This window comes from Melopsittacus undulatus, chromosome 11 (genome assembly GCF_012275295.1).
Source record: "Melopsittacus undulatus isolate bMelUnd1 chromosome 11, bMelUnd1.mat.Z, whole genome shotgun sequence".
In the NCBI taxonomy this organism is placed as follows: Eukaryota; Metazoa; Chordata; class Aves; order Psittaciformes; family Psittaculidae; genus Melopsittacus; species Melopsittacus undulatus.
Genome location: NC_047537.1, coordinates 11,425,851 through 11,441,611, shown reverse-complemented (window position 1 = coordinate 11,441,611; position 15,761 = coordinate 11,425,851). Strand labels below are relative to the sequence as shown.

Below are 15,761 nucleotides of genomic sequence, written 5' to 3'. Positions count from 1 at the left end.
TGAGGCAGTTTGGATCTAACACAAGTGAGCAGAGCACAAGGCATATAGCAAAGCAAAACCTTATTACTATTACAGTGAACAGGGACTGGAGAAAAAGGAACACAGGAGGGAAAGGAAAAAATCAGGGAGGTTCTCCCCACATAACCTTGCCTAGATACACAGTGGTTTAACTCTGTATTAGTCATGGATCATATATAAATTGAAGCCTCTGTTTGAAGGGCTGCAAAGTGATGTTAGGATGCCAGACATGAGCTAAAGCTGTGAAAATTCTTTCTGCCAGTGGCCTCAGCTGACCTTGTGCTTTTTGGCTCTCAGTGCCTTGGTTTCCCCATCTACACACTAAGCCATGCTCTTTGTAAAGAGTCATTTGTAGCAGGCAGCATGAGAGGAACCGTCTGCACTTAGCTAAACCTATGATTTTGCTGGTTCATTTCCTTTAGAAATAAAATATGGGAGGGAAAAGCATACAAAATTTGCAGAGGACAGAGGCGAGGCAGGCTGGGGCAGTCTGATGGGAAGAGCTTACCCATCAGACTTGTGAGAAGTGGCTTATTTGGGAAATACCTTGAGACCCAGCTAGAGTCCCAGACCTGAGAGCAAGCAGTGGGCAAGCGCAGAGCTGGAATTTACACTGGGTTTTTTTGTTAGGTATAAAAAGCTTAGATGGATCAATGCTAACCACAGAGCCTGGGATGTGGATGAGGGGAGCTGTGCAGAGAGCAGAGCCTGCCATGGGGCAGGCAGCCCAAATTCTCCTAGCACTGCTCAGCCTAATGGCAACTATTTGTGATGCCCAGGACACCTGCCCAGGTGAGTGAGGCATAAATCCTACTGCAATCCCATTGAGATAGCCTGCTTCAACTTCCCCCATAACACAGGGAGATTGGGTGAGGGTGGAGGGGTGTGATTATTTTCCTTCTGTGCTTTTCTTAATTCAGCTGTAAGTGGGGGGGGGGGACACACTGACATCTCAGCAGCCACTTTACAAAACTGTTAGTTCCACCCAAAGATGTGGCATCCTTTTCAACTTACCAGTGTCATCTCCAGGAACAGGCTATTCCAGCTGAGGTTTTTCCATCCTGGTGAAGGGGTTTTTGTTCATGGCACCTTGGCCTAGTTACTAAAGGATGCAGTGCAATACAGAGGATTGGTCAAGTGCTTGCTGGGTGCCAGGAACCCTGGCAGCTTGGGGATGCTGCACAAAGCTTTTTGTCTATATTCCTTGGGAAGGCAATAAGGGAGATGTCCAACTGACCTGCTGTTAGGAAATTTAGTAGAACCTTTACTGTCCACAGATCCGTCAGTGTCACTCTGCTGTCAATACTCCCTCAGGGTACCTATCAGGTGTTTTTTTTTATTAAGCTACAGTGTATTTGTCATGCATGTAATGTCATATATAACAGCCTTCTCTCCTACTGAACTCCCCTCAAGCCAGAGGTTCATTGTGTAGATCTTCTCAATGCCATCGGTTGATCCACACATCTCCAATCTCCCACCCTCATTTCTTTTGCTTGCACTGTTTCTCAACTCCAGAGGGTTCAGTTTCCTCTCCAAAACATTTCAGAGCCCTAATAATCTCCACAAAGACTGTCTTCATTTCCTCAGAGGTGAGAATAGTGGGACTCGGTGATGCTGACCAGCTTGCCATTCTCCAAGGATGCCCAGGGAACCCAGGTGCCTCTGGTCCAAAAGGAGAACCAGGTCTCCCAGGAACAAAAGGTGAGACCCCAAAAGCCAGCAGTGAACACTCTGAGATGAAGTAGCTTTGTTGCTTTGGGTAGGGGAAGCTAATGCTGGAGCAGTGGCTGTCCTGGCACTGGCTTCTGCAACTGGAGAGTCAAGAGTGGAAACACTACATCTAGAGATGCACTGGTGCACATGGAGTCACCTTTTTTCCCTCAGTCCTTTCACGAGTCTGAACTGGTCCTGGGGTGTGAAGTGCTATAACTCAACTCATTTGTTTCTTCTACAGTGAAAACATCTGTTTATTTTCTGAGTCTTTATTGAACTGTTGGTTGGGAGGGAAGCTGTGACGCTCCAGCATGTTTACCAGGAACAGCTGGGGAGCTGTGCAGGCACCCCATACCCAAGAAGCAAGGGAGATGGTGTCCTTAGGGGTTTCATAGCCAACTCATGGAGAACGTGAATCACATTAGCAGAGGGAAGAGATCCACGGCAGCAAAATCCATGGTCTGGCTTCAGGATGCACAAGGATTGTAGGAATTCCTACATGAACTGCAAATTAGGATTGGCAATGGCAGTACCAGTGTAGTGTAGCTTCAGTAGAAGAAAACGAGTAAGATAGGTTGCAGGATTGAATCTAATTAACAAAACCCAGCTTCCTTGTTCCTGTGAAAGCCAAGGCCCAGCTGCCCGGGCTTCTGTATCCCCTGCCCTCTGGCCAGTTTGCTATGTGCATGTACAGATTGCGTCTTTCCTTGCAGGAGAAAGGGGAGCCCAGGGACTCCCTGGGAAAGCAGGACCACCTGGTGTAAAAGGTAATGTGCAACATATGCAGGTCTAACCCATAAATCTACCCAAGTTCAGGACATACTGGGACACAGAGTCTATAGAGATGAACTGTAGTGCTGGTCATAGTCCAAGAAAGAGCCCTGAAGTAGTGTAAGCAAAGCAGAATTTGGGGGTATGGATCTTGCATGGGGTGAGTAGTAGAAAGAGTGTCCTTCAGTGGGGCCATATTACAGAGGAAGATATTACTCTTCTTATCGAAGTTCCCCACTGACCCTGACCACCCTAAAATCAGACCTCTCCTCATTCCCACCCTACCTGCCTCTACACAGCAAACCTGCCCAAAAACCTCCCCTCTTTGAAGAGCTTTACCATGCTTCCTCCAGGATGCCTGATGAAGAGACTCAATGCCAGATGTTTCCAGCAGACTCCAGGCCTGGTCTTGGTGTGCAATGCATTTGTCGCTCACTTGACCAGGAGGATGAGATCAAATCTCTAGGAAACAGCTGGCGCAGGGTGAAGCAAGGATGGAATGGGGGTTCTTCGCAGTAGTATGAGCCCCTGAAAAGAGGACAATGTGTGCTGAGAAATCAGCTTCCACTCCATCCAGGCTGTACTTGAGGTCCTCAGCAGGATCTGTGTGCTGCAGACTCTGGAAAATTGTCTCTTCTAGACAAATCGGTTCCCAGAACAAGGTGACACCCAGGAACTGAGCACAGATGCACTGACTACCTGGGAAAACAGCCCTTTTTGCATGATGAATATGTAGCTATCTCCTGGCCAAAAGCACTAAAGACTGCAGCTGAAACTCCAGCAGGAGATGAATGAACCCACTGAAAAAACAGCTATTGCCCCAGATTTCACAGGTGCCTGACTGAAAATGGGAAGTTCTGACAAAAGGTCACTGAGATGAAGCTGAGAGTCCCCAATACACTCCAGTAGATGGAGGAGCATTTCGCTCTCCCCTCTGTCCTGCTCCTCCTGAGCTCTTCTGAGAGATGCTGCTGATCAAAGAGCAGACAGGCTGGGTGGCAGCACCAGCTGAGACACAGGAGAGCACCATGGCTTCGCACCACTTGAGACCCCTCACCTGTACATTTGGGACATATGTAGGGGGTGGAGCAGATACCTGGGGAGTCACAGTAATCCCCTTGCTTTGTATCATCTGTGATAAGCATTTTCATCCTGTGTCTTGCAGGTTCAGCTGGAGAGCCTGGCTTCCCAGGTAAATTACACTGTGCTGAATTTATTATGTGAGCTGGTTTAGTTAAAATACTACTCTGTGATGTTCAGGAACAACATGCCAGGTGGAGAAACTACAGAGAAATAAAGCCCCCACATGGGGGGCTGTTTGGTGGCAGTTGTGCCCCACTGTAGGCTCAGCCCTGGACCAGATGGTGTAAGCAGCAACTCTCCCAAGCCAGCTCTTAAGCAAGAGGGGCTGCCCTCAGTTCCCCATGCTGCTGAACAGCACCATCACCTGCAGAAACCACAGGGCTTCCCATACCCCAGCCTGAGGGACCAGCCAGATTTGTGCAGACCTCTGACCTTCCTGTGCTATGGCAAAAGGCAGAGACTCAGAGGAAACTCAGTCACTGTCAGTGCCAGGGGAACATGTCTTTCTACCAGCACAAGCAAAAGCGTAGAGAGGAAACAAAGCTCTTTTCCCTAATGCCACCATCCGCATGTGAGGGCCACTGGCACCCATCACTGAGCATTGGCTGCACTGAGGCTGCCCTACAAGTTTGGCTTGTAATAGCTGTGGGCCAGGCACTGCTGATCTCGTGGCTCATCCAGCACAGCTGTCTCAGCTGCTCCCAAGCCATTGACTCTGCCATCAGCAAACATTCCCACCTTGGGGCTTCGACCCTGCCTTCCTACATGTGTGTTTCCTCCTTCCCACACCCATCTGCTCCTGTCGCAGCCCAATGGGACTCACTGGCATGACATGTTGATACCCAACTCCATGGGCTGGCCAGCAGCAGGCAGAGAAAGCAGGTCCAACAGAGACACATCTTGTGTCAGTCTTGCCATTTGGACCTCCCAGCCCCAGATCAGATGTCAGGGGAAAATATATCATGATAGGTCCAACAGTCTGAGAGGCAAGGCTGCTGCTCATTGTGGATCTGTAATGTGTCCTAGCCTCCTGGTAGCCACCCTGTGTGCCTGTTGGATGACCTGGAGATTTGCTCCCAGTGATTGAGGGTACTGGCTATCACTGCTGTAATAACAGGACTCTGTGACTTAGGTTCCCACCTGCCATTGTCCCTCTGTGCTTTCCTGGGTCTGTGCAAATAGGCTGGTGGGTCTCCTCGGGTGGGCATAGAACCAGCTGGGGCAGAACTTTTATTGAGTTACTCATCGTGCCTGGTTTCTCTGTGCCTCTGTTGTGTGCACAGATGAGTTAAACCCTTCCCATAACATCACAGCTCTTTACCAGTGCAGCAGAATTTGTTTTGAAAAGCAAATGATGTCACGTGCTGGAGGAGGGGAGAGCAGGGTGTGGAAGGTGAAGAGCAGCTGATTGGTGTTGTGTGTCCAACAGGAATGAAAGGAGAACCTGGATTTCCAGAAACCTGGGGTAAGTTTCATTCTAAGATACTTCATGACACTGGGCTTTCCAGAGCAGATAGTGGTGGAATCCCTGCACCAGAAGTCAGGATAGTGCAGCAATAAGTGACACTGAAGGACAGAGTAAGGAAATATCACTGTTAATCCATTTGCTTCTGGAAGCCATATACAGCTTCTGTGTGTTTACTCTAATCCAGCCAGGGCAAAAAAGTCCTGTCATCTGAGCACTACCTGAGTCACCTGCCTTCTGTGTGTCTTAGACATCTGTCAAGTTTTGAGAGTCTCTGTGTCCTGGTTTCCAAGATGAAACCACTAGAAACAGCTCTACAGACATGCTGCCACTTCAAAGGTAGTTATACCACCATGCTTGGAGTGGCAGGTACAGTAGATGCAGTGTTCACATGTGTGAGAGTGCTCAGATTAACTTAACCATTGGGAAAAGAAAGAAAAACAAGCTTCAGTTCACCCATCTGTCTCCATGAGCTAAAGCCAAAGCAGAACTATAACACACTCTGGCTATACTTGGACATAGGGCCACAGTCATGTGCAGAGACAGACTCAGGCACATCAGAGCTGCTGTAACACCAGATGCCAGTGAACTGGCCCCTTGCTGCCCCAGACTCTCCTCTGCCCTTTTATGTTTACTGAGCATGTAAAAATATTTCACTAATAAGGAACAGGCCAAGTCCAGCACCATCCCTCCCTTAGGAAGGACACCTGTGCCCACAAGACAGCCTGGTACAGCTCTGGATTCACTCATCAAACAGCACACTCAAGACACCCACTCCACCAGCACCACTGTCTCAGGTCATCTCTGAAGGCTTTCCCCTGTGAAAGCCACAGAGGCAACTGGAAGATGGGACATTTGAGAAGGACCATTCCAGTCAGTCCTTTCACAGCTGTGAATCTGAGTTTCTATGATTAGGTGTGGCTTTTGGGAGGAAGAATAAATTTATACATAATATATATGATTATGGTAAAAAGTGACACCTGTCCAACCTTCAGAAGTGACATCTGCTCAACATGAACACTGTTTCAGGTAGGTGTTTTCCTGTGTCACACCTCCTCTGCTGCTAACTACCCAAACATTCCCTGTACACCCACACACACACACATTCCTGAGCCTGAGCAAACTCTTGGAACATGAGTTTGTCATCCTGCTCAGAGCAGCTCCATCACCCACACCTCCAAAAGAGTCACTGCAGATGAGAGGAGTCTGCGCACCTTAGGCCATCTCTTAGAATGTGCCCATCTTTGCTATGACATATGGATTACGGACTCAGAAGCTGCAATGGGGTTTGCCTCCCAGCACCCTTGTGCCAGAGCCCTGCAGTGCAAAGAGCCAGCTGGGAGACTGAAGGGCTCAGAGCCACAGGTTTAGGGCATGAGGTTGATGGTGCTCCCTGGATGCAGTGAGCCCACTGTAATTCTTTCCACTCAATCTCTTTCCCTGATTTGCACAGAAGCCAGGAACTGCCAAGAGCTGTTGGATAAAGGCAAGATCCTGAGTGGGTGGTACACCATCTATCCCCAAGCCTGCAATGCCACCACTGTCTTCTGCGACATGGACACCGACGGCGGAGGGTGGATTGTGAGTAGAATGAGGAGAGGGAAGTTTCTAAGTTCCTACAGAGGTTTTTATTAAGGCTGCAAAGGATGGCACAGAAATAGAAACAAAAAGGGAGGAAAACACACACTGAGAGGACAACTGAGGCTCATGTCAGCAAGCCTGGGTGAATCCCTGTGTATGTAGGGGGATACTCCTGGGAGGTATCTCTGGGAACAGGCTGAGTACAACAGACCCATGCCCTGCTTAAATCAGAAAATCTTTTCATCCTCATTTTAAAGGGCAGATGGAAGAGGTCTGTGAATGACAGATTCCTCTGGAGTTTGGTTCCCAGAGAACTGCAAGTGTCCTGACACAGGTGGAGCATTTGCTGGACCACATGAGCGCTAAGGATGCTTTTGGGTGTGGGTAGCAGGCCTGTGGTTCTCCTTTCCTGCAGGTTTTCCAGAGACGGTGGGATGGGTCAGTGAACTTCTTGCGAGACTGGGATTCATACAAACGAGGCTTTGGCAACCAGCTGACTGAGTTCTGGCTGGGGAATGACAACATCCACTTCCTCACCTCACTGGGTAAGGTCTGTCTCTGTCCTGGACTGGGGCCCTCACAGTCCAACCCCTGTAGCACACTCGGTCTTTAAAGGACTGGACTTCCTGCATCTATCTGAGGTCCCAATAGTTAATCCTAAACAGCATACAGGCCCTTGCAGCCCATAGCACACAGGAAATTGCATTCTAAAAAAAAGCAAAAGTAGAAGCCAGGGAAGAGAATGAGCTGGTTACATGACCTATCCCAGAGATAGGCCAAAACTTCTTCCCATCTTCCTACTAGGACTGGTTGTGATGGCAGTCATCTTGCTCACATACAGCCTTGGAGTCACAGCTGTGTGCAGGAGTTCTGTGTGTGTAGATCTCATTGCCCATGACCACCCAACATCAGACCAGAAAAGGTGCTTCATAAGAAAGCCATCAATGCTTCTGCAGCAATTTCAAATAAATCATGATCTTGAGAGACAGTAGTAGAAGCTCCAATTAAGTTCATAGAATCATAGAATGAGCTGGGTTGGAAAAGACCATTAAGATCATCAAGTGCAACTATTTCACAGCACTGCCAAGGCCACCACTAACCCACGTCACTGAGGGCCTTGTCTACATGGTGTGTGAACACTTCCAAGGACAGTGACTCCACCACTGCCCTGGGCAGCCTGTTCCAATACCTGAGCACCCTTTCAGGGAAGACATTTTCCCTAATATCCACTCTAAACCTCCTCTGGCACAGCTTGAGTCCATTTCCTCTTGTCCTATCACTTTTTACCAGGAGCGGGGACCAGCCACCTCCTGGCTCCATCCTTCTGTCAGGTACTTGTAGAGAGATACAACTTTAGTTAGCTCAGAGCTTCTCAAACCCTTCACCCTGAAATCCAGGTTTGTGGTGACTAATCAGCCCTGCACCACTGCTCTCCATCTTCTCTTCTAGGACTCTCTGAACTCCGCATTGACTTGAGAGACTTTGAAAACAACTACTATTTTGCCAAATACGCTTCATTCAGAGTTTTAGGAGAGTCTGAGAAATATAAACTGGTTCTAGGAGACTTCCTTGGTGGAAATGCTGGTAAGTCAGCAGCAGCTCACTGGGAAATGCTGTTTTCTAGATCATTTCAGAAGTGTTCAGCTTTTATGGTGGAGAGCTGTTTTATATAAACTCCTTGTACCATCTACATTTTGGGTCAATCTTTAAAATCGGCCATGGTACCTCAGGTGCTGAGTGACCTTTGTGTGAGGGAAGGACAGGGACTCCCCTCACCCACAGGAGTGTGACCTACAGGCCTGCCACCTGGTTTAGCAGCAAATGTGGAGCCTGATCCTGAGCAGCACCTCATCCAACGTAACCTTCCCAACACTTTTGCAGCAGCTGGGCCAAGTTCTCCTTACAGTTATATTGAAAGGAAATGTTTGCATTTCCAGGGCTGGGGTGCTGTTAGCATCCCAGTGCATCAGCACTGCATCCTCTTAATGCCTGATGTTCTGCTTTACTTTAAAAAACAAATAAATCCAAATAAATTTGCCAAAATTCAATACCCCTCATTCAGAAACAAGTGAAACCAACACATGAGATAGCAATGTTCCTGGTTTATATGGCTTTGTACACTGCAACTCCGCCTGATAGTCCAGACCTCAGTATGTCTGCAGAGAATTTGAGCAACAGAAGTGAGCTGAGTGCAAGAGAAGTGACTCCTGTGTAACTGTGAGGAGAACCTGGCCCATTTGATTTAGAAGCATAGATACATTCTCTGTGCTTTAGCAGTCCTGGAAGAGCTCAGGATGGTCTGTTTCTCCAGGACCAAGAAGGAAACTTGGGCAACCAAGAGAACAGCAGGATTTATAAAATCTGCCTTGCATCTAGCAATTCCCACTGATGCCCTGCAGTGCTGCTCAGACATGTCAGGTTTTGTACTCTCTGTTAAAGTAACTGTGAATGTGTGCTCTCTGCAGGAGACTCCTTATCATACCACAAGGACATGCCATTTTCAACAACAGATGAGGACAATGACATGAGCTCCTTTAACTGTGCAACAGAATACAAGGGAGCGTGGTGGTACAACGACTGCCATTACTCTAACCTGAATGGGATGTATTGGTTGGGTGTTCATGGGAGCTATGCTGATGGCATTAACTGGAAGACAGGCAAAGAATACCATTACTCCCTTAAGCGAACAGAAATGAAATTCAGGCCAGTTTAATATGGCAAGAGAATGTCTGACTACCACCATCAGGTGCCATTCAACAGCCTAGATTAGGCACAAAACAATATTGTTTGAGGGCAAAATTGGACCAGGATGGATATTACAGGTTGTGCCTTCAGGCTAGAGCAGACTTTTAGAGACCACAAGAGTGGTGCTGGTTTGAGCTCCTATAAGCACAAAGCTCTCACCCTGGACTATCTCCAGCAGCCCCACAAATGCTGACTGAGCCTGAGCATCTTTTTCTGAAAAGTACATTGCCTTGATTTAAAGCGATGGTGAGGCTACTGCATCTCAGTAAAGCTTTCAGATATTATCACCCTAAATGGTGATTACTGGTAATTTTCAGTCTTTCCACATATATGAAGCTTCCAGTGCTCTTGCAGCCTGTTTTTCTGTTGGACCCAAGAGCCATATGAAAAGCACTGAATACCCAACAGCTCCCTGCTCTCTCCCTGCAGGCTGTGACAGAGCCACAATGTAAACTGGCATGGAAAGAACTGAGCTTCCAGCACAGGGCTGTCAGCACTGCCACCTGCCTCCTTCTCTCCCTACTGCCTCACAAAATCCGTGCTTCAGTACCTCAGCTTCTGGAACCATAGCAGTGTGGCCCAGAACTTCCCACCATGACAAAACTGCAGCCACTCCTCCAGAGCACATTTCTAGATCTCATTCTTTAGCAACTGTGGACCAAGAACTGGATACAGAACAGTCTGTCCAGCAATAGTTTTGGTACCAGGACACTACAGTAATCCCAAGTGAAGCCTTGCACAAGTGAACATAATGTAAATTGCCAGGAGATGCCAGTATCTTCCATTTCACCTTGTTTCCAGTGGCATTTGATGATGGGCTATCTGCTGGCAGCTGAAGGCAGTTCATAGTTACTGTGATGTTCTATTTGACTATTAGCAGAACTGGTTAAAGGGGTTCTTCTTCCTGGACACCTCCTCCACTGGGGAGGAGAGCTTGGTACTATCTCCTTACTACAGGAACAGACCAGAGTCAGTGGAAGCAGAGTACTTATTTGTGTATGTTCCTAATGGACCCAGGTTCATCACACAGTTATTGCATATGTGTGTAGCAATGGCAGCTACAGCCCTACAATACTGAATCCAAACTTCGTGGCTGAGAAAAGCAAAGAGGTCACTAATCTAGCACACCAGAGCCAGTCAACAATGTGCTAAGAAATAAATCTGAGGCCTATTCACTAGGACCTGCCCCTGCTTACTTCTCCAGGAGGTGTATTCTGTTTTTCTATTACTCTCAGTCAGTTTGATGTGTCCTCAACAGGAGCAGCAGCAAGGTCTCAAGCATCCAGCTGTGCCTCACCCAATCAGCCACTGATGTTATTGTCTCAGAGATGCCCAAGGTGCCAGTTCTGCAGAACCACAGACTCCTCTGCAGAGATGGAAGAGCTGCTGTCGTCAGTTTTAACTCAGCTAAAAGTGCTGAATACCCTTTCTCTGCTCTCCTCTATCTTCTCCTCCTACTACACAGAAACCTTCAACATTTAAATTTCATCTGTGAAGGACACCGATGTTACAGGGATTAAGAAAACACCAAGATCAGTTCACACAAACCCATCTAGTTGATATTCCCAGACTGCCACCCACCTCCATGGAGGAAATGTTCAGGTATGACAAACCATCACCAGTGCTAGGTGTTTGGCTGCAGAGTGAAATTCTCATGCATCCCCTAAGCTGGTGCAGTAAGCCATGGGTTGGCAAACCACTTCAAGGCAGGAAAATGCTTCCCATGCTGATACAGGCATGTAGGGGAGAGGGTCCTTGGGCTTGATGGTCCATTTCAGGCACCATGCCTGCAGCAGTCAGAAAGGGTTTGTGATTTCAGCCAGGATGAATTGAATCCCCAAAGTCAGGATGCCATTCCTCAGATACATACATGTACCACAAGCCTGGCACTCCCACCTTCCTCCCTCAGCTTTCACGGTTGACCAGTGGGGGAAGAGGCAGGGAACATACCTGAGATGTCCTAAAGTAATATGCTCCCCCAAACTGTCAGGATATCACCCAGTCCTTCTTGCTTTTCATTCTCTTGCCAAGGGTCCCCAGAAGAAAACTAAGAATAGTCCCAGTCAATCTGTGACTGATCCCAGCCACTGCTCATCTCAAGGCTTTTTTTTCTCTGTCCTGGAAAGCTCCTTCTGTGTTTGAAATTTTGTACTTGGAAATCCTCTTCTGCTCATTAGAGGACATGTAAAGGACCAACTCTGAAACCTACAAATTACAATGTCCCTGTAGCTTCTCCAGACATTTCTCTTGCTGCAAATAATGACAAGTGAGGCTGCAGGAGTCACTAGCAGAGCAGGTGGGCCAGGCTATGAGGTGTGGGAAGACAACATGGTTTCTGCAGTATCAGGGAGCCAGACACAATGAAAGGCTGGAAGCATCTCTGATGGCTTGTTGATGCACAGCCATCTGAAAGCAAAAGTGGGGCCAAACCAGTCCTCTCAGGTCCCACCAAGTCCAGTTTCCTGGCCAGATCAAGGCTGCCTCCAGCATTGTCTGGGACATGGAAAGACTCAGGAGTCTGAACCACCCACGTGATTGCTGGCAGCCTCCAAGGGCTGCAATACAGTTCTTTCCAAGGAGGAGCACAGTACTTTGGCCATGTGCAAGTGCCCAGAGGTTTCACAGCTATATATCTGAAATCTGACTGACCCCAGGAAACTAGACTTTGGAAGGAAAGGTCTTCTGAGACAAGACGGCACAAAATTAAATACAAACCTTTGTAAATAAGTAGAATCAGTTCTAAGCAACGTTAAGTTTGATGGCTTTGTAACAGTAGTAATGGAAAATAACTGAGGTAAATGTTTCACAGAAGAAAAAAAGATATATAGTCAGAATGCAGTTAGAGAACATAATGAGAATCCTTGTATAAGATAAACCATTGTAGTTGGCATAGTTTTAGGTTCTTATGACCTTAGTACAAAATAAGTGTAAGAAAACAGGATAAAAAAACAGGATGTGTAGATAAAGAGTATTTGAAACTAGCAGATGTCCAGGATGGGCTGCAGCTAAACTAACTGGTAAGTAGAAGGACAAGATGATTGCTATGTCTGCAGTGTTAACGAACCAATTAAGCTGGTGTAAGCATTATCTACTGCATGTATTTCAAAGGCTGCTGGAAGTGATGAAGATTGTTGGAAGAAGTAAATGAACCTGATACCACCACCACATTTTTGTACGCATGCAGGGAAACTTTCTGGAAGAATGATGTAATACATATGCAGCCTCATGAATATGTATGTATGTATGTAATGAATATGTACACTTAGTGACTATACAAGGACAGCTTGTTTAGCAATTTGGGGAGACACGCTATGGGGAGCAATCCCCCATGTCTCCCAGCGCCGCAATAAAGAATACCTGCTTGGCAACTTTGTTGGCGAGTTCCTGGTGATTTCTCCGAATCACTTCCTACCTAACACGGAGGAGAGGAGCTCAGAGAACTGAGTTTCAGCACTGCTCTATGATTTGGGTTTGGAGGCAGCAGAGCTGGTGGTCCTGGCATTGTGAATAACATCCTCAGATTTTCTGAGATGTCCTTGTTGAGAGCATTGCATCTGCAGAGTAACTAATGCCACGTGTGAGTCAGCATGAAGCAAGCTGCAGCTGGGGGAGGGAAATCTTTTCACTGTGTTTTGTTCTTCTGGCTTACAGGCTGCTGGGGTGGAAAAGATGAATCCTACATCCTTTGCACTATGTTTGTGCTCCTGCTGTTACCTTGTGCCCATCCAACTGAAGGGGTGACTTAAGACACCAGCTGACCCTTCCACAAACCAAGATACTCAGAATACCACTCTGTCATGGGTAATATTTTTCTGTAAGTTACTTTAATTAAAGGTTTATCATGCACAAAGCTGTTCATTTAGTTGCGTTTGGTGCCTCTGCTTGGAAACATGGCATTTCAGCAGCACCACTCAGCAGACCCAGGATGATTAAAACACAGCAGCCAGGGCTGATGTAGAAAAGACCCACTAAAATTTATTCCCAAATAGCATTTATAAAAGCAAACAAAGAAACAATGGAGGATGTAGGAACCCATGGCCCATGGGGCACAGCACGGCTAGGTCCATGCCATCAGCCACCTGCACAGCAAGTGGACAACAGAAGGAAGAGGCAAAGGCTCCTGGTCTGGTCCAGCAAAGGGGAGCCTGCTGCACTATCCCAGAACCTCCACCCACCATCACAGTTACTTCAGTTCAGTGTCAGGACTCCAAGACATGAAATGCAACCACTGACCTGGTCTTTGCATCAGACTGGCATGGGGAAGTCAGGCCCTGCACTCCCAGCACAGGGGCTTGTACCTGGAGGGCATCCCAGCAGGTTTCTCATGCTCACATCTCACCAGTGAAGAGAAACTCTTGGCTCATGAGATGTACTAGGCAAGTTCCCAGACCACTTCTGTTCTCTCCAGGTTCCCCAATTGGTTCTTCTAGTTCACACGGTGCCTGCAGAAAGTCTCAGTCCCACCTGCTCCTGCAGCAGGTACCAAAGGTCCTTCTAGCAAGGACATGATATCCTTCAGTCACCTATGATCCAGAGTATGTCCCCATCATGAGAGTGGATAGGGCACATGGCAAATCCAGAAGAAACACAATCCTTACAGCTCAGACTGTGCTGGATAATGCTGTGTGTGCTCTGTGCAGAAATCATCCACAAACACCACTGCATCTGTTTAATCCTTGAGCAAGTTTCTCATCCCCGAGCAGATAAACAAAACCAAAACATCTTCCTTCATAACACAGCATCACCAAAGTATACACAACTCCACATACCTCTTCTGCTATGTCCCAGTCCCACAGTTGTCACTCTGCAGGACCAGAGTCAGACATACGGCTGGAAGAAGGATGAACCCAGTCTCTGGTAGGGCACCATCAGCACCAAACCTTGCTGGTCCTGGGAGTGGGGTGGCCAGCAGAGAAGCAGCCTTGCAGGGAGACAAGACACCTTCACCCCATAAGAGGCCATATGAGGGATCGGTATGTTGAGTATGTATGATCTTCCTTTAGTCTACTCTTTTGTAGGGGAGGGCAGAGGAAGAATAGATTGCAGCTTGGCTGATCAGACAGTGGGGAAGGCTGAGGTCAGGCTTTGTGAAAGCAATGCATCTAGCCAGGGACTGAGCCAAGGTGGACAAGCTGTCCTTCATCCATAGTGGCCCTTGGAATAGCCTTTGTATCCTTAATGCTTTGGTTGTTAGGACATACTGTTAAGATTCCTCAATGTCAAGCCTACCCCTGTATAAAGGAAGTGCCCAGGGGAGCCTGTGAAGCTTTGGAAGGTTGCAGTTAGCTCCTCAGGTCTACCTCCTGGTAGCCGAATATACATCCTCTGACTCTCTTCCAACACATTGTAGTGGTGCTGGTGGTCACTACATCTCACTGAAGACACACATACATAACAGTGCAGCTTGCACTACTGCTGCAGTCCATTTCACTCCACTGGTCTGAAGTCACCAAACTGGTGCAATTCAAAAAGTGTCTCTCTCCTCCAGGTTGAAAAGCTTCCATATTTTCAGTCTTCTATTTCTTGAGACTTTGCTTCCCCCACACTGACAGTATCCAGCTGAGATGAAGGTATCTGCTGGGCAGTTTAGTGTCGAGCAGAAAGTTTCTTGTGCAAGTAAGTCAGTATGCCATAAAAGCACAATGACACCTTTGGGGAATGAGAAGCTGCAGATGCCCCCAAAAGCCCCCTGGCTGATACGGTGACCCTGGTGCCATTCAGTGCATTTCATGACAGCTCACAATTCCTTATGATCCCTGTTAAAAATGCACCATGCTCCTCCACCAAGTCTCTGTCCCAGCACACCATTCACACTCCCTTGTGCAGGCACCATGGCACAGAGATGTTAAATATACATGACACTAAATCAAGCTCCAAGAGCTTGAGATGAGGCCCCCATGCTGGAAGAAGGCCCAATCGGCTACATACTGTACAAATACTTTTTGGTAGACAGAGGAATGATCCTTGTTCCAAGGGCTTACAATCTACAAAAACAGAGCCACAGCTCCACCACTATACAAACATTAGACCCATTTACACCCACAAACATTTTGATCCCAGCAGAACATGTCTTTCAGATCAATGGCCCAGCAATCAGCTGACCTGGAGGCAGGAATTCAATTGCTTCTCTTAATTTGCAACATCAGACCATTTGTAGCTGTTATTCTTTCCACCTCTGGTTGGGGGTCACAGCCCCAGCACCATCCTCTGGCCCACAGAAGGAGACATGGTATCAAAACAAAGTCCTTCCCTGGCTGCCTGAGCCCTGGTGCCTGTGAGGCTGTCCCACATTGCCAAGGAGGCAGAGAAATTAGTGAGATGCTGAATGATGCTGGATCCAGCTCTCTCCCCATTTCACCTCACAAGCTGTTGGCAATTTGCTCTT

At 47.5% G+C, this 15,761-nt stretch overlaps 1 protein-coding gene across 1 annotated transcript; it reads left to right on the top strand.

Moving 5' to 3' along the window:
• Positions 1–716: 716 nt before the first annotated feature.
• LOC101881119 (ficolin-1-like) lies at positions 717–9,359 on the top strand. Its single transcript, XM_031044150.1, has 9 exons — positions 717–810; positions 1,606–1,719; positions 2,445–2,498; positions 3,668–3,698; positions 5,013–5,050; positions 6,504–6,631; positions 7,047–7,176; positions 8,081–8,215; positions 9,097–9,359. Exons 1-9 carry the CDS (start codon positions 732–734, stop codon positions 9,342–9,344), a joined length of 957 nt encoding a protein of 318 aa, XP_030900010.1. The 5' UTR covers positions 717–731; the 3' UTR covers positions 9,345–9,359.
• The last annotated feature ends 6,402 nt before the right edge of the window (positions 9,360–15,761 follow it).